This window comes from Cinclus cinclus, chromosome Z, assembly GCF_963662255.1.
Source record: "Cinclus cinclus chromosome Z, bCinCin1.1, whole genome shotgun sequence".
Classification (NCBI taxonomy): domain Eukaryota; kingdom Metazoa; phylum Chordata; class Aves; order Passeriformes; family Cinclidae; genus Cinclus; species Cinclus cinclus.
This window is the reverse complement of record NC_085084.1, coordinates 77,297,964-77,322,922: the sequence shown is the minus strand read 5'-3', so window position 1 is coordinate 77,322,922 and position 24,959 is coordinate 77,297,964. Positions and strand designations below refer to the sequence as shown.

Sequence of the window (24,959 nt, the reverse complement as noted above, 5' to 3'; positions counted from 1 at the left end):
TGGGGTTTCTTGGCTTTGGTTTTTGGTTTGTTTTTTTAATTACTGTTTTGGTTGATTTGGGTTTTTTTTGGGGTGGTGGTAGAGGGAGTGATTGTTGTAGGTATGTAATTGCAATATGTCGTGTGATTTTACAGCTTTGTACAGAGAGCTGTTAGCAGTGGCTCAACATCATTGCTTTATTGTGAGGGGAGTACCTCCACATGCTCTTGTCTGCAGAACTCTTAGAGGTACAAAATAGAAGAAATTGCTGCAGGTTTTTGGGTGATGTCATCTATCGGGAAACTGCAGTAAAAGGGTGGAATTTATTTTGTACTGTAGTGAACTTACCAGCTTTTTGCTGAGAAGTCGTAAGAGATCTGAGCTGTGTACTAGTGGTTGAACGTTTACATAGACAGGAATCTTTGATATGAGAAACTTAACTTTTGTTTTGCCTTAGCAACAGGCATTGTTGACTTCTATTTTTGCTGTTTGATTATATGTTCTGAGACCTGATGTTCATTATAGCCCTTCACTTGCACTGGAACAAGTAGGTATAGTGAAAACTGAAAATGCTATCTAAATTTTGGACACCTGTGACTGTTAGAAATAAATCACTTGAATCGAAGTGATTTTTACCTTTTTCTTTACTGTAAAAATCAGTTCATTAATATAATATAGGCAGGAAAGTTCTTTTTATTTTTTTCAGCCTTTTGTTTTTGTAGTTTTCAGACTGAATGGTGCATCCTTAGTGTGTAGACTACACAGTGTGTATTAACAAATAAGATGGAAGTTTCAAGATCAGGTCTCATTCTCTGAAAATCATAGATGTACTGGTTTGATTGTGGTTGGTAACTTGAGGCATTTTGGTTTCCTTTCACCCATAAGTTATTAATTTTTCATTTATCTGAATTTTAGGTGGAAATTACATCAGAGAATTCACATGGTTTGGAATCTAGATATGTTTGCACCCCAAATGCAGGAATATAGCAGCAAGACTAAAGTTCTTCTTGCCAAATGGTTACATTGGTTTGAGTTACCATGAATAAAACAATTACAGATATCATTAGTGGTAGGATACTTCCAACTTGTCTAGTCACAACTCCAGAAGAAAAGGATTGAAGATACAAACTCAAGGGAAAGTAGAAGAAATGTTGAAATTATAGCAAAAAAACACCCTAACTTCCCAGAAGCTCGTAATGAGTCACTCTTTGTAATAATTGTTTTGTTCTCTTCTGTTGATGAGACTCTCCCTTTGGCATTGCCTTCTTGCACCAAGTCATGCTTTTCTGTGTTCTCCTTGTCTGGCAGCACAACTAAATGTCATTCAGGTTTAAGTGATGATGTGCCCAGTGAATTGCCTTGGTCACCTCTGTCTTTTCAAGCCATTCCAGCTCATCACCTCTCTGTGCCAGTTGTTGCTGTCATCCGTTTTTCCTTGCCACTTCTATTTCTGCATCTTTGTGTTGTTTTTTGTTGTTGTGGTTGTTTCCCTGTTTCCCCCTCCCCTTCTGTCATGATAGCTCTGACATCCTCTGCCCTCATCCTGGGCTCTTGCTGTGCTGTGTTCTTCTGACTGGCTGGTTTAACAATGCTGACCTGCTGCTTCAGTGTAACTATGTAAAAAATTATACAGGTGGGTAGAGAAGAGCTCACATCAGGGTGCTTCAGTTCCTTATAATTTTTAGGTACTTGCAGCTGTGATCTTCTCCATGGACAGTTGGCCAGAATCAGGAGCAAGGGAGTGAGGCTAAGGAGGTTTACATTTATAGAAGAGAGGTTGTAGATGGCTGTAAGAGCACCCTGTGATACTGTGCAACTAACTGGTACCTCTAGAGCAAGAAGAGTGTTGAAAAAGTGTTTTTGTCCTCTGTCAATTTACAATGTGCAGTTAAAGTATCATTCCAAAATCCATGCCACCTTATGCTGTTATTACCAGTGCCCTTCAGCATCTTGTTCTGGAGTCTGGAGATCAAAGGGAACAGTGGTAGGGCTGCACTTATCCATCATCTGATTTGGAATAAAGCTTTGGAAGCAGTCCAGATTTCAAATTAAATTTCAAAATGAGTGATAAGAAAAATAAGCAAACCTTTACTGCATGGTGTAATTAATGTTCTAATAATATTCAGAATCACAGTAACAACATGAGTAACCATCTAACTGGATGCAAATACTTTTTTCCCAGCCAGGACAACGGAGCAACAGCTATACGCCTGTAGAAGTGGTCCCTGACTAGCCTGTCAAATCTGATTAGTCTTAAGACACTATTTTAATTAAACCTTCTTTGAGAAGGGGCTGATAAAATGTGTCTGACAGCCTGTTCTTGTGTTACTGTGTGTAGTGCTTAGTTTTGTTTGCTGACAAGTGCCTTCTGAAGTAATGGTGTCTTAATAAGTGCACACTCACAGCGCATCAGAAAGACCTGTGTGGTATCAACTCAAATGCTACATGAATCTAAACTGACTGCCTCTGGAAAGGATTCAGTTCATGACTAGCTTGCTGCTGATGTGCCTTAGCTAGTTCTGTGGTTAATTAAAGTGTTGTCTATGACAGAGGAATTATTTTTCCACTGCATCTTGAAGTTAATGCAGACACCACGTCAACATTAGGATTTTACTACAGGACTGGCAGCAAAAGCAAGATGCAAATCTCTTATGTGGGATGACACTGAGACTTTATGTGGCTCCAGAGTGATAGGCTACTGCAAAACTCTTTGGAAGCTGGATGGGCAGTTTGGGTTTGTTGGGGTTTATATGCATTGCCACTCATGTCCATGGAGCAGTAATCTGTAGTAACTGGTGCTGCCTTGTGCAAACCCCCTTATCAATTTAAATTGGTAAAGTCAGGAGGCTACTTTCTTTAATCAGAAGTTTTTGAAATCCTCTAAAAAGGGAGTTGCTTTTCAGCCTGAGGTAGTAACTAGAAAAAAGAACTTTGAGAAATTAAAATAAGTGTGTAGAGGCTTTGTCCCAAGTTCAGTGAAGAGTGGGCAGTACTTGCACACAGTGCGACATTGTCTTCAGAGACAGGTGGTGAGGATGTGAAGGCTGGATGATTTTATGTGTCACGTGGCTTTTTCACTAAAAATAAATCCAGTTGATGGCTTACTTGCTGCTCTTACCAACACAGCAGCTTGTCTGGCAGTGAAGCCTGGGTCGCAGAGTGCAGCTGTTTCATGTGCTGTTGTCTGTGGTCTGGGCTCTGGGACTGTAAGGCTAGTTCAGCTCCAGTGGTTGACATGCAACTCTGCTGGGTAGTCAGGTGGCTTTGCCCTTGGCATCCTTCCTTGGATGGCAGGCTCAGCACTGTTTCACCTCCTTTTCTTTCCATCTTTGAGGCCTTAATGTTTTGTTTGTTTCTGAGAACAAGGTGCCAGAACCAGTTTCTGGCTTAGTGGAATAGTTTCAGACATGATAACACTACTGAGAGAGGTTGCTGAGTTCTGAAAAGAACCTGACAAACACTGAGCAGGATGACACACAGTTTTTATGTGCAGCATGCACCTGGACTTGGCCAGCATGACTCACTTCCCCATGGCCCAGCATCTGCCCACTGTGTTTCACAAAGTCTGGTTGCACATGGGTGATCTTCGTACAGCTTTAGCTTTGTGTAGGATTCCTGTTAGCCAGGGCTGGTTCACCTGTTGATTTCAACATAATGTTGAAAGGGATCTTTGTGCTGCAAAAGGGACTCTCCTGGAGTACTTGAAACTGGCTCTTCTTGTCCCCGGTCCTGTCAGCAGCAGCAGGGAGGAAATAGCTGAGCTGTGTAATCCTCACCTTCCTTTAATATGTAACGTTTGAGTTGGAATCTGCAATGGGAACAGTGAGCCCAGGAATCCTTGACTGGGGAATGGTGGCTATGAATGCTAGATCTGCCCCATGTTGTGCTCTGCTGCCTGTGGGCATGTACCAGAGGCCTCCATGGTTTTGAAGAACAACTGTTGGGCATTTCAGTCTGTGAGCCAGAGAATTTCAGAGACAAAGGGCAACTGAATTTCTGTCATGCATAATGTTACAAGGAGCACTTACAAATAAATTCAGTTACTCTAGGAATTATGCTGTGGTGTCCTGAGATAGACCTTGTGATGTACTTCTAATCTATCAAAAAACCCATGTTATTGAGTATACCATAAGCATCCTGGAGCAGAGTTTTAGCTGACAGCTAATTCTATCTTTAACAACTCTTTTCGCAAGGCAGACTTACTCTCTATTAAAAACTGGCTAGGCACGTCTGTGTTTAACATCTTGGCCATGTAGGATTCACATCCGAATTTTAGAAGTTGTTGCCAAGTGTTTTGGGTAGTGGATGGGGCCTGTTCTCATTGGTTTCTTCTATGTGTCCAACATACCTTCCTCATGGTGCCATTTATTTTATACCTGTTTTAGGCATTGCCCAGTGTGTCTAGGTGAGTGCCATGCTGGCTAACTGGCTGTGTACCCAGTAAGGTAGTATCCGTTTTTTTTAGAGCAGCAGGGATTAAACAGAAGACGATCAGTGTGGTATTTTAGTAGGAAGAACTATTCTTAATGCCAAGGGAGGCAGGGTGTGTTTCATGAGGCTGGGACAGAGTGGCCTCTGAGTGCTGTGATCTGTAACTGTCTTCTTGATCACCCTGGTTGTGTCTTTGCTGTTCACTATTTTGTTTTTTTGGTTGGGGCTTTTTTTTTTTCCCTTTATTTTGCTATTTCAGTTGGCAGACCCTGGGCTAAGTTATTGGTCTATTCAATTGTTTTCAAGGCTAAAAAATATGTTTGTTTATCTGTCTTGGGAGCAGGCACATGAGGTGTCTGCCATGTGTTCCATAACCTAGAGATAGGAGTCTGGATCTGCATGGGTGCACTTTGTGCTACATATACAAAGTTGTTCAAGCTGTTCTGAAATGTTTTTCAGGTTCTAAATGGCTTCTAAGAAGTTGGGATCCGACTCCCATGGTAAGTGAAATTTGGTATCCTTGTCTTTTCAACAGGATGAATCCTACTATCGCTGCTGACTAATGTCCTAGCCTAGACTGTCCATAGAGACTAATCTGATTAGCCTCTGAGTAGTTTTTTTTGTTAGGAATGGTGTGCCTTGACTTCCCTCTTGCATAGTTGCTTGCTGATGCTGTGTTTGCCTGTTCTCTGATTAAACTGAAAATCGGTCCCTGGCTGTTCCCTGTTCCTTCATGGCAGAATAACACATTCTCCTCCCCCAGCAAATTCCTCTTCAAAATCAAACCTGCTCTGGTGTTTGCTGAAGTGGACATTAGATCTGTAGCATCTTCCTATGAAAGTCACATGAGAAGTTGAATTGAAAGTGAAGCTTTTAATACAACTTTGAATTGTGCTTCATTTTTGCTCAGCCATGAATTTGTCTCCTAAATTGGACTAACCTGGTTCAGAAGGCAGGTGAAGAAGAGACTCTATTTTTCTGTCTTCTATGGATGAGATTCATAAAGTCTTGCAAGTGATTGGTACCATAAGAGTTATTTTCCTGTAATGTCCTTATTTTTTAGAGAAGGGGGCTGTAATTTGAGTGTAATTGATATTGCTGTGGAACACTAGTGTTCAGTTAGTTGTATGTAAAGTGGCTTCCTCAAATCAGTAATCATGACTTTTCAGGCTATCAAAACTAATCCTTTTAGAAATTCAGCCTTGCTCTTTCTGGATAATTTTTCCAATAAAAGGATCCTTGGGAATTCCATTTTTCCTGGAGTTTTTTATTCAGTCTTGCAAATGTGAAGTTGAAGTACAAAATAATAAATGCCTCACTTAAACATGGGGTTAAGGATTAATAAAAATAGCCTATCAAAAATTCATTTTTAGGTGATCTCCTCCTTTGCTGTGGCCCAGTGACCCTGCTGCAAGACAACTATTTTTTTCGTTTGGTAGTTGCCAGCTATTCAGCAGTTGCTGCTCTGTCTGTAAACAGTCTCTCTATCTAGAACACTCTGATCTGCATCTCTTTTATGTCTGTTTTTATTTCTCTCCTCACCTAACCTGGCTAGCAAAGGCTGCTCATGGCTAGAATTCAACATGTCTTAAATATTACCCAGAACAGTATGGTATGGTGGAACATGCTCCTGGCTTCAAAATAACAAGGTTCAAACAAGTGGTGCTGTGAGCTGCCTGGTTAACTTATCTGCTCCTTTGTGTGCCCTCTGTTCCTAATCACAATTTCACAGTATAGTTTCTAAGGAGTCGTGGAGCAACTTCCTTGTCTTAGTTATGTCTTAAGAGATCATCAGGGCAGTTGTTTCAGTCTTCATGGTTATCTCACTGAGTGAGTTTTGGTTTACAGTGGAGCATCCCTCCCCCTGGCTGCCTTCAGCTCTGTATCTCTAGCAGGCTGATGAAATCAGTCAATATAGTTTATGTATCTCTTGTAATTATTGTTGAACTGCTTATTAGAGGTCAGAGGGTTGTCACTGAATCACAGAATGGTTGAGGCTGGCAGGGACATCTGCAGATTGTCATGTCCAAACCCCTGGCAGGGTCACCTAGAGCAGATTGCTCAGGACCATGTTCAGATGAAAATGGGAACACAAGGTATGAGTGGAGAGAAAGAAATCCCTTTTCCTGCATGGGTTATGCCAAGTGTGATGCTTCAGTATTTCAGTTATAGTTTTGCTGTTGCTATACAGTTTAAAAGCTTTTTAACTCTTTTGATTTCTGACAATTGTGTAAGTGGTTGGTGTGACCACAGCAACAAAGTTACACATGGTTTCAAAACTGTTCCCCATTCATAACTGCTAACTGTTTTGGTTGTATGTTCGTTTGTTTTTCTGAAGTGGTTCCATTCTGGTGCCAAACTGAAGGACACTTCTATGAATTATACTGAAGTGGAGGGAAATCCTATTCTTGTAGTAGTTTGTTGTGCCAGCAATGTAGTACAAGAGCACAGTGCCAAAGGCTAGGCTGACAAGTACCCTTTTGCTAGGTCTGTTCCCAGAAATTACTCAGTATGCTTTTAATGAATACAAGGATGAAGTGGCTAACAGATACTGAATAACTAAAGTTAAATTGAGATTTAAATAAACAGATACTAAATTATTAATAACAGTTTGGTAATAACTCCAGTCCTCTCACTTGCACAGGTGACTGTTTTAACAATGTCTTTCATAATAGCTTTTTTATGTAGGTTTTTCTTACTGCTCTAGAATGTGGCATTTAACAGAATTTGCACCTTTTACTCCTCAGTGTGTTCACTGTGATCTGCTCACGAAAAGGATTCTTGGCTCTCTGGATGAGATTTTAGCTTCACCATGCTAGTACTGTTCTGACTGGGCTGGAACAAACTGAGTTCTGTGTGCATAGGTGTTTTGCCTTAGACTTTTGGCCATCAAATGTCCTAAACCATTTGAGGTGTTTTTAATATGTGCTTTTAGGCTTTGTGTCATAGTTATATTCAGGGTGAGGTTATAGTAAAAGTTGTTATTAAAAAATCAGTATACGGGGAAGAAAGTAGAAAGTTTTTATGCCTTAGTTAAGCTTCTGGGGTTAAGCTGGCAGCTGTCAATATAGCTAGTCTAGGTGTGCTTAGTATTTTTTATCTGCTGTGCAAAACAAGATTGCTGCTATGTAAACTGCAAAGTTTGTGCTATTAGCCTCTGTGGCTGGCATGTGCTTCAGGTGTAGTTGTGCAAGGGGAAGTGCCCACTACATATTGCCAATAGGTATAAGAAGACAAGGATTTGCACACTGAGCAATTTGGGCTGGGGTATCCATGTGGAGAGGTAATCCTGCTGTGCTTGGATCATCTGGTTTAGAACAGGACTTGTGCCATGCCAATAGACTGCCAGGCCATGGTAGCAGCAGTTGGCAAATTTGGTTGTCTCTGACCTGGCCATGATTTACCACTCTGGCTGCAGTGGCTGCCACAGTTATTTCTGTATAAGCAAATGCTTTGGCGTATCAGGCTCTCAAACTGTCAGCTCAAGTACAACTTAGATGTTGTGTTGCAAAGAGTGGCAGTGTTGGCTAAGTGAGATGCTGTCTGGATGCTGTGCTGTGCAGTGCTTGGATATGTGATTCCCAGTAATGATCACTGAAAATGCTGTTCTACTTGAAGCACTTTTCATCCTGGACATGCAGGTGGGGTCTAAGTTGTTCATCCTGATAATTTCAAACTGTCCTAACAGGACTCTGTGACCACGCAGTGTGTGCATAGTATGAGAGGTCAAGTAATGACAGCATGTAAGCCTTTAACTGCACATTGACAGGATGTTCTTGTTTATGAAAGCTGCTCAGCCTCTGGGAGTCTGTGGCTGCCTTGTAGATGAATCAACAGTGAGGGAGCACAAACAGTACTTAAACTGCCATCTGAGTATGAAAATGGGTCAGATAAAAACAGCAAGTCACAGTTCACTGAGCAAGGGTTTGGTCACTGAACACAGTCTTAGATGTTGCCTCTAATGTCTTCCTGTATCTGTGTCACTTGGGGAAGCTGCAAGTGAGGCCTAGAGTCACTCCTCAGATTGTTATACATGCCAGGACCTTCCCTGTGGTTCCAAAAGCTTAGAGCAGTGATCCAAGAGACCACTACCAGTTAATGGAAAAGCTATTTAGTTTGTATTTTGGGTTTCTCATACTTCACAGCTGCCTAAGGAAAACATGCAAATAGTCTGTCTGCTTGGAGGTGGCTGAGATCTAAGTGTTTTTTCCTTTGCAGGAAAAGTGTTAAACCAGAAAACAAGGACAGGTATAGGGCCTGATAAAGTTTGATTGCCTTATTTCAAAAATCAGAGTTGCTGTGCTAAATAGCCTTGGTATTTCACTGTGTTTTGTTTAAAGTAGAATGGCTTTGATTCATCACTTTGCCTTTGTGACCACTTCTGTCCCAGTACTACTTACGACTTGTGTGTCAAAACCTGGATTGTAGTTTGTATTAGTTGTTCTAAAGATGGCTGATTTTAAAATCCATTTTGACTACGACAAAAAATTATGTATCTTTTTATAGAGATGGAATACCGTGTTCAGGAGAGCTTCAACTTCCACTTCTGTAGGAATTGTGTTGTTGCAAAGGCAGCTAAGATGATGGTCACATTGATATCAAAATCTGGTGCATTGTGGTGTTGAGGGGGTTTTCCTTTTGCTAGAATTTAGGTATTAAATTAAATATCTGAGCAAACTCCCTAACCTAAAGTCCAATCAGCTTCACACTCGATTTGTGTTGTTATCTGGTATAGATGCTGCAGTGGAGATAAAATAGTTCCTAAATACAGCCATGTGAGCCTGAATTGAAGGCGTGAAATTTGTGTGTTGTGTTTTTCTTCTTTTTCTTAATGCAATTTCTGCTTCTGATTTCAGGGCCTTTCAGTTACCTTGATGATGTCCCATTTAAGATAGGAGACAAGTTCAAAACCCCAGCAAAGGTTGGATTACCCATTGGTTTCTGTCTGTCAGATTCTTCTCAGCTTGTCAGAGAAGCCCAGGTAAGTGATAATTTTGCCTTCCTTCTCTTTCCCCGCTCACCCCTGGTCCCAACCAGTGGTGCTGCACATTCCAAGTTGTCAGTTTGCGCACAGTCAATCTTGTATTTCTAGAAGATCTGTTGGGCTATATAGAAAAGTAAAATATGATGGGTCATGCAAAAAGCTTCTAATTTTTGTTGCCTTAAAAAGCCATTAGGCTTTTATTTTTAAGCATTTGTCTTAGTCTATCTGCTTTGAAGAAGCACAGTGGTTTTGTGTAGTAGTTAATTCTAAATGTTACCTTGATGAAATTTGAATATAATTTTTAAGGGGAAAAATCCTAAGAACTGATACGCCTGGCATAATTTTCAGTTCTTATTTCCTGTGTAGTTCTTGTGTGTTCTTCTGTGTAGTTTTGAGTGAGAATTCTTTCTAAGCTGCAGGGCAAACAGGTTACAACTTGGTACATGGATGGCTTCCCTGTCTTGAGGAACATGTTTCTGGTAAAATAAGCTGTTAGTAGCATAAAACCAATTGCTTTAGCGTAACTGTTGGAAATCTAATCTGCAAATGCAGCTTGTGATACAGGAAGTCTAATGGAGTTGTGTTTTCTGATTTGGATCCATGATTTTCCTTGACCAGTCCCAACTGATGATTGTTTTTACTTTGTCTGTGACAGATTGCTGTAGGTGGTTCTGCTTTTTTCTTGCTGCTTTTGTTTTCTCTCTGCCCTATGTATTACCCTGTTATTCTACTTCATGGCTTTTCACTCATAGCCATTAAACAGTTACCTGATTCTCAGGTAATCAGGTATACCCATATTTCCACTCCGTTAAGTTGGTGTGGGGGAGCTAAAGGAGATGCTGATGTACTGTTCTGTCTTGATTGTGCTGTGTCTCCATTTTACTGCCAAGCTGGGGCTCAGCCAGCACAGTGTGCCTGTTCAGACTGCAACATCCTGCACAGTGTGGACTGTGCATCTCTCAGTGGAATTTAACTCTTTTTACAGCTGTATTGAGTGCTGTTAAAGAGAGAGACATGCTGGAAACAGAGCTTCCCACCCACTTTTTTTAGAATGAAAAAATATATGGATATTTAAAGATAGAGCTAGGCACCTCAGAATTTTGCCCTTTATAACTAAGCCACTCCTTGGTCAGTACACTGGTTGTGAATAGATGCCTTCCTATTGCTGATCTGGCCTTAAAGGACATGATGTTAAATGGGGAAAGCTTTTGAGATACTGTCACATGAGTAACTATAGCAAAATCTGGTGCTGCCTGTATGTGTTCTCACTGGTGTAGCCACTGTATCCCCTTTGGCTGGTGAGGCACTGCACTGGAGTGGGAATGAAAATACTGCCTAAACCAAAGGGTGTAACACTCGTAATATCAAGTCCTTTAGGAATCTTTTAGGGGAAACTGAGTAATACTGTACTGGCCTTTGAATGCAAAAATACTCTGCTGAATGATCTGTGGAACTTGTGGACTGGGGATAGTTTGGTGCTGCCAGATAAGCGTGTGATTATTCATCTAATATTTCACTAGACTTCCCCTTGCTGCTTCCCTTGTCCTGGGGGAAGAAGGTGGGAGGGCTGTGAAACTGATCTTGGTGAGCAGTTCTAAAGCAAAACTAACCATAGGAAGGAGGCAAAATACAGTATTCTAATCCAGGTTGCAGCCAGATTTTGCTGTTAGTGGCAAAATTAAATATTTCTGGTGTCTGCCTGCTTTGTCAATCTGCAGTCTGTGAAAAAATGTTGCTGTTCCAGGTAATTAATGTAGATCTTTTGTGTTACTTTATGTCCGTGTTGGAAGTAGTAGCTGTGGTCCTTATAGTTTGTTTTTTTACTTTCCCTTCTCTCTTTCCCCCTCCACCCCCATCCAGTATGACTTCTCACTGGAAAAGAAAACAATTGAGTGGGCTGAAGACATCAAAAAAATTCAGGCTGCCCAGAGAGAAGCTGAACGCAAGGCAGAAGAAGCTCTAGCAAACTCAAAAGCAGTTCCAGAGGACAGCACCAAGATGGGGTTCTCAGAGGGACCTTGCCCTGAAGCCATGCCTCCTCCTATTAACCCCATCCTTGCTAGCCTGCAGCACAATAACATTCTGACTCCTACCCCAGCCAACACCAGCTCTGTAAAGCAAAAGGTCCTCAGTCCACCTCGACCAAAGGCAGATTTCAACCCAGCTGATTTTGAATGCGAAGAAGACCCATTTGACAAACTGGAATTAAAAACTATCGATGATAAGGAGGAATTAAAAAATATCCTCGAAATTCATGTTGGTACTACTGGGCCAATTGTTGCCCAGCTGTTAGATAATACTTTGCCTAAAGGAGGGTCTGAGTCTGTGTTGCAAGATGAAGAAGTTCTGGCATCCATAGAAAGGGCCACACTGGACTTCAAACCCCTTCACAAACCCAATGGCTTTATCACTTTACCACAGTTGGGAAACTGTGAAAAGATGTCATTGTCTTCCAAAGTGTCCCTTTCCCCCATCACTTCAGTGAGTAATATCAAATCCCTGTCATTCCCTAAGCTTGACTCCGATGAGGGTGAGCAGAAATCATCAAAGCTCACGAGCACTTTCCACAGCACTACCTGTCTCCGCAATGGCACTTTGCTTAGCTCTTTGCAGACCTGTGCTCAGAGTAAAGCCAGCGAACTGAACGGACACCATGTGCTTGGTCTTTCCGCTCTAAATGAGGACAGTGGCAGGGAGACATTATCCTCTTCATCCAGGCTGCCTTCCCTGGCTGTTTCGACTGTTTGTACAGAAGAGGAATCATCTCAGAGCACATTGACTACGGTAAACATGGAGTGAGTGGAACTGGGGTTGCTGGTCAGAGGTGGAGGTGCAGAGGCAACTCTTGCTTTTAAATTACCCTGTTGCTTTGGTTATAATTTCATTTACTAGGAGTGACTTGTACAGCCTCTTAATTTAAGTGGCATATTAATCAATCCAACAGGTCTGTGGTGGTAATTCTCATCTTCAGACTATTACTCTGCATTTCCCCCCAAATTTGACATTTTTAGACCAATTCTAGTGTTTGTTCTTCCAGCCTTTCAGTTCTCATTTATTGTTGATAGTTGCATACCTTTGAGCTAAGCATATAAGGCATCTTCTGTGTACAGTCCTGCATTTTGTCCTACCCAGATGAGATATATCAGATTCTGAAGTGCTGTTAGGCTTTGAATCAAATCTCTTCTGGTTTTCTTCCTTGGTTTGCTTGTTTATTTGCTGGAAATAATGGAAGATGTGGGTTTCTCAAGGAATAGAAGAAATAATAGGTTAAAACACATTCATGTGCTGTGTCATTCAGGGATGAAAAAAGTGCTTGTGGTTGATCTGCAGTGGAGTAAGCCTATTTATTTTTTTTTTAGTTTCAATTTTCTTCCTGAGATCCTTTAAAAACCTAATCTTTAGTGGAAAAAATAATTATAGTGATGTGAAATCTTGTGTTCACCCTTTCTTGTGAAGGAGAATGGAGTCATTGCTTAGTGGAGACTAAAACCAGTCTTGAACATCTTCTTGTATTTTTTGTGTTACAGTTGGTCACCATACAGCTCTGAGATGGGAGATTGATTCTTCATTTCCTCAATCCTGTTGCAAGTTATAAAATTACTTTGAGGACAGTAACTTCACATTAGGTGTTGGTTTTGTCTCTTCATGAAGAAGAACAGATTAAAGCTTGTGGGGTTTTATTTTTTTACGAAGAACCATAGATCTGGACAGCAGTACTCATGAGGACTAGTGAAAGCTGTGTAGTCAGATCCTCTAGCTTGTTCTAAAATAATGTGGGCTTTTTTTTGTCTGTCCAGTATAAGCAGCGTTTCAGTGATTCTGTGGCTTTAGTGGCATACTGTAAGTTTTTGTGTGACACCATGTGCTCTGAAACAAGTGATGCTTCTCCATTTTGTCCTCCCACCTCTTTCCAGGGTTAGGTAAATGCACTCATAATTGTGAGGTACAGTATTCTGGGAAATAGTGTGTCTGACAGAGCACAGCAGAACAGCTGTTTGTTAATGACTGGAACAAATTCAATACTGTCAACTTTGGCAGGAGCAGCAATGTGCTGTTCACCGCTGCAGGTCACAGGTGTGAGAGGGGTCTGTATGACCTCAGTTAGGGAACACATAGCATCTCTGGGGAGGAAAGATCACTTACAACTGGGTAGATTTGCATTAAGATGCCTAAATTTGCACTCAAACTATTCAAATCTTTGTGCCGAACAAAAGTTTGTAAAGACCATGAGGGAAAGTGTATTCTCAGCAATGCTGTAAGGGATGATACAAACTGGGGGAAAAAATCTAGTAGACTTACTAGGAGAACTAATAAAACTAATTCATTAATTTGAAACTATTTATGCTGTGGAAGTAGTCAACCAATAATTATGTTTAGTTCGTTGTGTTTCACTTCCAAGACTTCAGATTATACTTGTTTTGTTTCCACAGTATGGTTCCACTGGAAACTAATGGCTGATACACAAGAAATTTAAGTAATTACAACAAATGAATTTAAGTAAATGTAACAAAAGTCCTCAGAGTATGAAAACAGTAGAAAGAAAACAGACATCTCTGTGGCAGGGAGCAGAAGGCTTGTATCCCAATGTATTCCATAGTGATTTTATTTTTTTTTTTTTTCTTACAAGATTAGAAATTCTAACTTGAATTTGCAGTTACCACAGGAGTTTTTGCTATACCACTCATTTGGATCTAGGAATCTTCTAGGAATTTTCTATGGAAATAAATCTGTGGTTTCTCTGAGGGTACATAAGTTCTTTGGAGATCCCCTCTCCTCACTTTTATTTTTTCTTGAATCTCAGTACATTAATTTTTGCAGCTTTAGCACAGGTAGAAATGACTAATGAAGACAGGAGGTTGAAGTTAAACTCAAGTAGATTGAGTAGGAGCAGTTGGCTTTCCCAGACTGTTGAATCTCTGGTGTGAGAAAAACTTTTGGTTTTCCTGGCTGCAGTGTCAATAATGAAGCATCATACTTTGGTGTGATAGTCCACTAGCTGATTTCAGGGTTGTTTTCCCTGTTTCAATGATTCCTATATTCGAGTGCTTCTTGTCCTTGAAAAAGTGTCTGGAGAGAGGATGTGTGTGAGGAACACACCACAAGAATAGGTTCTTGGAGACCCTAGTGCATCAGAACAAATGTGATATCTCAGGGTTAGTCTTCTAGAAGAGAAATTCTTACCCTAGAAGGTGTTTGGAAATGCAGAACAAAACCTCCTTGGTGGTGGTTTTGGATCTTTTTGTAAATAAATGGAATTTTTCAAAATCATAATAGTTATTTTTCAGAATTGGTATTATATACAGGGCTTTTTGTTGTTCAGTTTGGGCACTAAGAATGCCGTTCTGAAGGATGTGTGCTCTTTCAAGCAATCTGTGCTGGCATAATAAGTATTAAGAAATGCTAAAAACAGCAGTTCTTGGTCCACAGTGATTTCTTGCAGTCTGTTATAACTCTGTTTAAAATGCAGGAGTTTTAAATGTATTGAATGGAAATATGTAGCTGTGGTGAGGCCAAGGCCTGACTTTGCACTGTTGTTAACTTGGGCAAGGTTGTACAAAATGGTGGGGAGGTTCTGCAGAAGCAGAGCAAATGCACAGCAGGGGAATGACCCAGCCTTGCTGGTATGCTGGGAGTGGGACAAGTGCTGGGTGGAAAACTCACATGCTCTTTGGAGTTGTTCCTGTGGGGTGAATGGAGTTCAGTGCTTCGAGAATAGAAAAGAGGTGTATTTTTCTCTTACCCCTTCACATAGTCAAAAAGCCCAGAGAAGCCTTTAGGCAATGACTTCAAAATTATCACTGTTACTTAGGCAGTGTAGACTTGATCAGGAGCTGAACTGGGGCTGTGTGAACATGCAGCTGTTACAGTGACAGAATAAATAATCTTATAATTATTGTGGGGGTACACACATCCTTCTTGGAGTATAATCTGTTTGTTGAGTGCTGAGAGGAGGAGTTATCCTAATGATGATGATGATTCTATAGCTGCAGGCAATGGGTAATATCAGCATCTCATATGTGGAAGCCTGATCACACCCTAAAGTCTGCTATACTGTGGTAGAATCTTCTCTAAAACCCTCCTCTCCCAGCTGTGGCAAATTCTGCTGACTGGTGCATGATGTTTATACTTGTTTTATTTGTGTGTTGTCCAGCAGGTATACCCAGACTACCAGGAAACAGAAATCCCTGTGGTAAGTTTCCAAATACACCTGTGTGCTTGCTTGCATTTGATCATGTGTATGGTAATCTTGATAAGTGGTGTTCCTTTGAGTACAGAAAATCATAGGTGATGAGTAAACCTGAGGTGAGGGAAGCAATCTGTGCTTTTTTTGAGTTGCAGGGTTTGGCTATGTCCCAGCCTTCACTGTTGCAGGGCTTGGGTGTTCAAAGGCTTTGTCACACCACCAGGAGAGGGTTCACTGTGGAGAATCTGGGTTGTTGATTGTTGCTTTGAGTGTTAAAAGAGTATGGTGGGAATCAAGCTGCTTGGTTTCATCCTCACGGTGTGTAACTTCCCCAGGGCACTCTAGATAACCTTCTGGATTAATTGCATGGGGTATGCTGGTTCTGGCACTAGGCAGAAACAGGATGTGGGGATGCAGGAGATGACGATCACCTCAGCCTCTGGGTTTTCTCCCCTTAGGTAACACACCAAAACTTTGCAGTGTCTAAAGTGCCCAATAACAGCAGCTGCACGAAGTGGCTGGGCGGTCTCACAGCTGAGCTGCAGCAGGGCCTCTCCCCCAGCGAGAGGCACTGTGTGGAGACTGTGGTCAACATGGGCTACTCGCCTGAGAACGTCCTGAAAGCCATGAAGAAGAAGGGACAGAACATAGATCAGGTAAGAGCTCATGCAGTGCAGAGAAATGCTTGATTGGATCTAGTTCTGCTGGGAAAGCCATCTTGGGTTTGCAAAATGGGTGGGGGAAATACTTTACTCTGACAGGGGGTTGCAGCCTAAACCTTGTACTTATTTCTGGTGAGAGACTGCTAGAGTCAGCCACACCTGCAGGTGCTGGGTTGGAGCCATGCTGAGTTTGGGATGGGCTCTTTGTGAAATTGTGGGGAGAGATTCTGAGTCTCTCCAGGAGCCACAAACACATCCAAAAGAAGGTTACTATGGCTCTGTGCCATGTTTAGAGCCATGAGACAGAAATCCAGCCAACTTCCCTTGTACTGAGCATGAGGGTTTACAATACTGACATCTCTATTTGTGGAGAGATTGTCCCCTGCAGGCCTAAGACAGCTCTGAAAGGCTCCTGCAAGGCCCCACTGACTGACTTGTGTGTGCCCTGTGCTGCCCCTTCCTGCTCGAGCACCGTCTCCAACGCCTGCTCAAACAACATCACTGGGCACAAAGTGCTGCTGGGCAAAGTGTGGCTCTGCTTCAAACACTTCAAAGTGGGAGAATATGGCCCAACCTCCCGTGCTGGCCCTCAGCAGGCTATGTGCTGTACAGAGTATGTCCCAGGGACTCCTGCTTTTGGCACTGATCTGCTGGCCCTTTCCCTTCACACGGAGAGTGGCTTAAGCTCTGCATTGGAGTGAACTGTGGTATCAAGTGGAAAAAGAAGGTCCCTTAAAAGGATGGTTTTAAATGTTGTTCTACTTGAAAGCTCTGCTCTTCTGCATACCTAGCATTGCCTACCTGACCCTCCCCCTTAAAGCTGAGGATGGATAACAAATTTGGCAGCAGTTTCTGTGTGCGTGAGCTGGGATTTGCAGCTCACTTGCCAGTATACTGAGTTGATCTTCAAAGGCTGACTGCTCTGAGATTGCATCAGCTCTTGTGGCTGTCTGAGAGGAAGCTAAAAGCAGACAAGTCTTGACTGCTGGACCTATGGTTTCATTTTTAAAACTTGTGATATAAAAAGCACAATGAAACTTATGCTCTGCTGTCAGAGGGCTAAAGATGCACTTCCAGGGCTGCTTTGTCTAGAATGGAGGGGATGGTCAGAGAGCACAGCAGGACAGAAGGGTTTGTCTACCTTCTCTGCACAAACTCTTGTGTAAGGAGCGTCTCAACTCTTCTAGGAAGGTCTATATCTCTGTCCCTGGTGAAGTCCTGGGTTGATTCATGTTCAGCCCCCCTGCATGTACTAAGATGATGTTCAGCTGCCTGCTGCAAGTGCCTCTCTGCAAACAGTTTTTCTTCATTCTCCACAGGTTTTGGATTACCTGTTTGCACATGGACAGCTTTGTGAGAAGGGCTTTGATCCACTTCTTGTTGAAGCAGCTTTGGAAATGCACCAGTGTTCAGAAGAGAAGGTGAGGGTGCAATGTGTGCAGGAATAGAAAAATGTGCCATGACAGGGAATTCCAGCAGCAGTTACTCTGGCTGAAGTAATTCTGGCTTTCATGGTAATGCTGCCTTGTTTCCAAAACTGACTGCCAAAAGACATCTTTGTGTGGATAAAGCTAAAAATTGTTAGAGCATTAGAATTTGTCTGTGCTGTTCTGTTAGTCTCATTTGCATCCCTTTTTATGGGGACAGGATTTTTTTAAAGACCCTGCTTGTTGTGGTCATACTGTTTTGAATGCCCAGAGTTTTCTTGTGGGTGAGGTGCTTGGTACAGGCACAGTTACCTTCAGCAGCAGAAAATTCTCTTTCAAACCTTGCCAGCCTGCCCTGGCCATGAATTTCCTCTCTTGTACAAGTGCATCTATCTGCCTGGCTACTCAGCAAATCGGGTTAGGGCTTCCTCTGGAAGAAGATAGAAAATGCATGTTTTGGCATCTGCTTCATTGTCTGACTGCTTTATCAGCACCAAAGGTACAGCAGGAGTAGGTAGCAAGGGCAGAGGACAGGAAGATCTTTTAAAGTCTGCCAGCTTATTGTGTGACAGAGTTTTACATGAAGTCTTTAGAGGTACAACCCAACCCTCTCAAATATGGATATGCCTTCCTGCCCTTCTTGGACAAGTGATAATCTTGTAAGCAGAGCAGTAGCAGTGCGAGGATGGAAAGTAACTGAGATTGAGAAGCCCATTTGCTATTGGCTCAGCCCCAGAATTGGAAATGGCTAATCTCCTGATTGCCCATTTCAACCTGCTTTCTTGGGATTTTTCCTTCCTCTGGAGTGGAGCAGATGAACTGTAAATGGCAGTGCATTCATAAAAGTGATCAGCTGACTCACTTCGTGCCATTTTATTTTTCAAAGATCAGGGAGGATTCACAGTTTATGTTGGAAGTATCATATGTACACAGTGGGGTTTGTGCTGATCTCCCAAGTTTGCCCTAGATCTCAGAAGCCAATTGATAGCAAGGGCTACTGCACTGTTCCCAAAGTCCAAGCGACTTAAAAAAAAAAATCAGGTGCAGTAGAAGCTTCTGGATGGGGGAGCTGGGTGCCATTAATCAGCGTTTTTGGGATCTCATGTTGGGCCAGGATGGTAAATATCCTTCTGTGAGAGAGACACCCCTGCAGACTGAGCTTTGGTGCCTTGGTTGAAGAGGGTTTTGGAAGTGAAGGATGGCAAACAGAGTGGACTGAAGGTCCCTGTGGGCTGCTGTGCCCAGAGCTCTGGTGGCTCTGGTGTGAACAGGCTTTCTGCCAACAGAGCTCCAATAGGCTGTGCTTGGGGAGGAGGAATCCACAGTTCTGGCATGCCCAGCTGCTGAAGACAGGCTCAGTGCTAAACCTCCACAAGCATTGATCCATCTGCTTTTCTCTTGCAAATAACAAGCTGTCTGTCTTTCAGATCACAGAACTTCTCCAGTTAATGAGTCAATTTAAAGAAATGGGCTTTGAACTAAAAGACATTAAGGAGGTCTTACTATTACACAACAATGACCAACACAATGCTTTGGAAGACCTAATGGCCCGTGCAGGAGCCAGTTGAAGACACATTCCTGGATTCTTGGCCTGCAGTGGAGCAGGACGAACCCCACCACCTTTGCATCCAGTGCGACTTGCTCTCAGCAGGAAGGAGTCTAGCTTTTTGCATACAAGGGAGAGTGACTGAGCAAACCTGCCTGCGTGCATCACTCCAGCATTTCTCTTTCCACTGAGGGCCAGCTTTCATTCTTAAATTAAATTTTAAAGTGTCCTTTCCTAAGTTTCCTTTTTCTAGCTTGGCCACGGAAAGTTGAGACTGCCCAGCCTCGACTGGAATTGTACATAGGTAGAGATGGAGTGGTTCCCCCCTTCATTGTTGCACTGGAGTTGGACAGGAGAATATTAAGTTGGTTCTGAAACTAGGATGCTTTGGTTCTTTGAAGCTGCTTTCATGGTGTCTTGTCTGCTTGTACTGAATTACTTGACTGTGTCACAGTCCAGATTACCTGGTTAAATTTGACCTTTAGTGCAATGGAGTTTTATTTTTTGGTTGAAAGTTAGTCTGTAATTTAGTAAAACACTGGTTCAGAAACTGTCACTATGCATAAAGAGCAATCCTTGTTTTGTCCTCTTGGTTTTTGTTTTTCACCCATGCATCCAACACTTCTGCCAGACACAAGTGTCCAATGCTGAGTTTCCCTTGAAGCAGGTAAGCTGTGACCACGACCTAGACCTGCAACTTGTGTTGGTTCTTGAACCTGAAGGCAGAGACCTGGGGTCAGTGTTTTCAATCCCCTGGACTTGTAGGATATTTAAGACAATGCCCTGCTAGAAAGTCAGTTATCTTTTTGTTTTAAATAATACACAGTGTGATGCAGGAGGTTTCTTTCAAGCACTTTCTTTAAAACAAATATACTCACTGCATTAGTTCAATTTTTCACACTGCTATAGAATTACATAATAATACCATCTAGTACTACAAATCAGGTTTGGGATTATTTTAGATAGCTCAAAGTATTACATTGTACATTGATCAAGTTCTAAATAGATGAAGTATCGGCAGTCTTGAGAAATCTCTAATTTGCTAAATATTTTGATTCTGCAGAAGAACAACTAATAAAACCCTGAAATGTAACTCCCAGAGTCATGGTTCCCATCTCTCATGCTCTTTGGCTGTAGCAGACAAGGAACTTGCTGGATCCTGCCTGCCCAGGTGCTGCCAGCTCTTGTTGGCAGACCAACCAGAGGTCTCTGGGCTGCAGCTGCAGTGGTGGAAGGTGCTGTGCTTCTCTGTGGCTTATTTTTGTTTTATGTCAAAATCCCAGCCTGGGGATCCAGACTCACATTAGAGCCTGGAGCTGGAGCATTGGACTGCTGGAGAGCAAAACAGCTCATTGCATCAGATTGTTTTTCAGTAGGAGGTTTCAGCTCATCAGGACTCCAAAAGAGATGGCATTTGTCTCCATTATGTTGTTAACTTTCTATGACCAAAACATCTAATTTGGGCATAGTGTGCACTCCTGGAATTCTCTCTGGGGTGCCCAACTGTGTGAATTACACACATTTATTTAAAATGATGCAAGAGAGGGATCTGCTGGCAAGTGTCTAGGAGATGTGGAGAGGGATGATGAGGATGAGCAGGGCAGGTTGCCATGCACATATTTTATAGTGTTGTTGACCTTCACCATTTTCTAGTGGTGGAGCTAAAATAAAGCTTGTCTAAAAAGGACATTCAGCAGCTGGTGGGATAGCAGCTGCTGCCTCTGAGAGTTTAGGTCATGCCCAGCTTTTCTTTCTTCCCAGGTGAGAAATGCAACAGTGAAGTGAGGAAATGGGGTTCCTGATTAATTGGAAAACCTTGAAAACAAAATTCAAACTGCTTTACTGTCACTGCAGAGAGGATTTGGTTGTGTTGCTTGTTCTGCTTTTCTCAGAATTGCTACCCCAGTGAGTGTCTGTCTGGTACCAGACAGTCCTGAAGGGGCAAGAAGTCTTTTCCAGTAAAGAAACAACTATTTAGACCAAACCTCTGAATAAAATAATCTCTGATTGTATTAGTGTGTGTTCTTTTTTCAGTTCCCCTCCAAGGTCTGGCTCTTAACCCCACAGAATAACCACTCTGCTGTTGGAGCTTTTGTGGAGGTGAGAGCAAGGAGGTGAAGATGGGAAGTGGCACCTGTGAAGATGCAAGGTCTTATTTCAGAGAGCCGTGCCCACCTGGGTCTACCCTAGTGATGCTACTCTTGCTTTGGCTGTGATGTTTCTGGATTAAAATTGTGTAGTCGAAGGCATAAAGTCTTATTTCCTGCATTGGCATCTCACAATACCAGAGTGAGGGGATTAAGGGGGTGGCTTGGAGGAGTTGCTGAATGAATATGTAATGAGACCCAATGTGACCAGAGTTCAATGTTCAGGGTGCTGTGCAGCACTTTTTAATCTGGTACTGTTCTGTCCAGGCACAGTTCATTGTGGGTGTGGGGGGGTCCTGCTGGCTGGAGCAAGGCTGGGCTCTGCCCTGCTGCTGGCTGGTGAAATTGGCTGCACCCTGGGTCACACTTATGACCTTGGAGCTTTTCCTTAGTCTGTCAGGTCACATTGATTTATGTCCCTGCTGTACCTTTGTCAGAGGTCTGTGTGCCTGGGTGGAAAGGCTGGTGAGAAGTGTAGAGGCAGAGCCTAAACTGCTTGTGCTTTCTTTCAACAAGAGTATTTTTGAGCTCCCTCCTGCTGGTTCTGGACAGCAGCAGCCTGGAAATGGCCCTTCACCCCCATGGCAGCTGAGGGCTTCTGATCCTGCAGTCGAGCAATGGGAGCCACAGCTGCTCAGTGCCCCAGGCTTTGTGGTTTCTGCTCCGGACCTGCTGGAGCACAGAACCTCTGTCAACAGCTTTCTGTGGCTGCTGTCCAGGCCAGGAAGGGTCATTCTGGATGTGGGTCAGGGCTTCTGAAACCATACCAACAAGCCCTGTGAGAAGGGGAGCTCATACAGATTTCAAGCCCCACTTAATCTTTTGCAGTCAATCGAATGGGCATTTTCATCACGTTTACCCAAAATGATTTTTACCAGAGTTCTGTAGCAAATTGAATTTTATTTTAAATTCTGTCAACTATTGAAATAAAGTATTAAGCGTCTGCTAATAAGCATTAATAGTCATTGTTGCATCTGCATACGAAAGTGAATCCTTTTTAGTTCTATGTTTACTTGATTGTACATGGCCAAGCTTGCTGAATCTCTTAGATTGCTTTAATGACACTTTAACACATATTGGTCAAGTTAAAGTGAAAACCTTTTGTAGCAGTTGTCAGAAATGCCAAACAGTAGGAAGAGGATGACACTTAAAATGTTCATTTAGCACATTTTCACACAAGAATTAAAGCAGCAACTAGGTAATAACCCTCAAAGGGAAGATAAAAACATTACCATTTCTGACAACAGCTTGATAGTTTCTGATGCATAGGAGGAACCCAGTGTTGGTATCTTTGGGGTGTGCAGCACTTCAAGCATGTCCATTTATTGCCAGGGATGAGCTGATTTTCATGGCCATGCTTTATTTCTTTATTTTGGTCTCACCTTCCATTGAGAAAATAAAATTTGGAGAACAGACAAAATATATTTAAGAAGGTACAGTCATGTGGATTGGCTGGATAACCCCTTTACAAAAAAGATTGCATCAGACCTCCCTTGGAAAATGGTGTGTGGGGTTGTTTTGATTATTTGTTGTTTCTCAGTGGACACTGAGAAACTCCTGGCCGTTCCTCAAGGCAGCAAATAACTCCTGCTCTGGGAATTGGTGCTGGGGCTCCGATCTGCCAGAGACTTGCTTTTTTCACAATTGATCAGATGGGATTCACAGCTGGCTCCACTCTGGCAGCTGACTTAACTCTTGTCTGCTTGCAGAAATTTTTGGTCACTCATCTGTCTTGTCACAATTATGCCTGCAGATACCAGGGTTAGGACATGGTGTTATGGGTTGTGCAAATGATTCTTGTGTGATGCTTAGGAATGTCCAGCTTCTGTAAGACACTTGAAAAGCTTGTAAATATACTTTGCTCAGCTGCTTTTTAAAAACCTGAAAAAGCAATCACCCACTACTCATCTCCCAAATGTCAGAGTATGTGAAGGGAAAATTATCCTCCTTCACACTGTTTCTGCCTGGGCATCATATTTTCCTGTGACCTGTGCACACATCTACAGTCTGACCTTTTCCTTGGTTGGAAACAGACTTGCCAAACTCCTCGGCTGCTCCTTGACAGCAGTGTTTGCTGTATGCTCACTGAGAATTTGGGGGAAACTAAGTGCCCACATCTAATTTATGCTATCAGGAAGACTACCCAGCTGCCTCGTATTCCCCTCACCTTACAGGAAAGCCCTCCCTGGCCCCAGGAAGTAGAGGGAATTGCTGGTTTTAAGCACTCATCCTCCCTGCTTGGTTTCAGCAGAGTGCTGATATCCCACTGCTTTACAGCTCTCTGATGGCTGTCAGGCACCAATGCTCTGTGCCATGAAGAAATATGTGTCTTGTTCCTGGGTGCCTCATCTTTCTGGGTGAGTGAGGGAGGCTTCTGACCCAGGTTCAGGTGTGGCTTACTGCTGGCCTGTGACCAGGACACAGGAACCATTTCGAGAGCCATAACCTCAGACCCTAGAGAAACTCAGCTTTCTGCTCCAGAGAGCAATCCAGTTTCAGTTGCAAGATGGAGACTAACCAGCACTAAAAACAACCCAACAGTCAGGGCAGTGATGTGGGATTTGCTTCTGTTCCCCAGGCCTACATTGGGTGATATCCCTGGGAAGTGTTTGCACCAAATATGCATCCCAGACTGTCATTGCACTTACTGTCCTGCTGCTCAGCCCAACCTGGGCTCCTCAGGGAGGCTGTGCAGGCAGGCAGCAAAACCCACAGCTGGTCAGGCCACAGTGTTCCATTCCCCTTGGCATTTCTGGCTACTGAGAAGGCTTTGAATGAGCTACCACAGGCATTACTGAGGAGACACAGAGATGGATGAATGTGCTGCGACAGCCCTAATTTTGGAGTGGGAGCACTCACACAGCGTGTTGTCAGCGAGCGTGTCTCAAGGTCACTGGTGCCTTCAAAGCAAGTAGACTGGCTCTGTGGCTCAGATGCAATGCATACAGCACCAGGGCTTCTGCAGGGCTCCAGCTGATTGCTCCGTAGCTCTTGATTCAAATACCAGTTTCACATAACGGTGCTGTCAGCAGCTTCTGGAAGCCCAGTGCCTCCAAGCAGACCACCCTTTCATGTGAGAAATCTGTTGAGCTCTGCTCAGTGCAGGCATTAGACAGGGCGTGCAGCAGGTACAGCTGCTGGTGTCTTCCTCTGGGCAGCAGTGTGAAAACCATGTGCTTATTAATATGCCAGATGGTATGAAGTCCCTGCTAAAATGCTCCTTACCCATAACTTAAAGCCACCTTTTTCAGGAGCTCTGGAGAGTTCATCCCAAGAACTAACTCAATAATAGGCTTCCTCCCTCTGAAACTGACAGCACTTTTAACTCTGCCTTGACTTCCAAATACTTAAGGTCCAATCACCTTGGTGTAACAACCCCTGGCTCCTTTCTTTTTCCTCACTTCTGTTTGCAAAGTACAGCAGGTTTGCTGGGTAGCTTTTGAGCATTTCTGTTCAGACCTGTATCTGGCTTCAAAGTTATTTCCCTTACTTGGCAACATAGAATTGCGTTTAACATGTGAGAAGCTGCTATGATACATGAACATGACTTGTCTGCTGCTTGGTGAGATACTTAAGGCTGCTGAATTGTTACTGTTCAG

The 24,959-nt window shown here is 42.8% G+C and overlaps 1 protein-coding gene across 6 annotated transcripts in view; it reads left to right on the top strand.

Moving 5' to 3' along the window:
• UBAP1 (ubiquitin associated protein 1) overlaps window positions 1-21,225 on the top strand; it is a 33,653-nt gene extending 12,428 nt beyond the window's left edge. For 4 of the 6 annotated variants that reach the window (XM_062512767.1, XM_062512766.1, XM_062512768.1 and 1 more), the window contains 7 exons: window positions 4,870-4,910; window positions 9,267-9,391; window positions 11,255-12,178; window positions 15,546-15,584; window positions 16,037-16,234; window positions 17,560-17,661; window positions 19,095-21,225. In XM_062512767.1, the coding sequence (XP_062368751.1) occupies window positions 4,877-4,910; window positions 9,267-9,391; window positions 11,255-12,178; window positions 15,546-15,584; window positions 16,037-16,234; window positions 17,560-17,661; window positions 19,095-19,235 (1,563 nt within the window). In that variant the 5' untranslated portion in view covers window positions 4,870-4,876 and the 3' untranslated portion in view covers window positions 19,236-21,225. Of the gene's footprint in view, window positions 1-4,190; window positions 4,911-9,266; window positions 9,392-11,254; window positions 12,179-15,545; window positions 15,585-16,036; window positions 16,235-17,559; window positions 17,662-19,094 lie in introns of those variants that run through there. The other 2 variants (XM_062512771.1, XM_062512769.1) reach the window with 2 other exon arrangements.
• The last annotated feature ends 3,734 nt before the right edge of the window (window positions 21,226-24,959 follow it).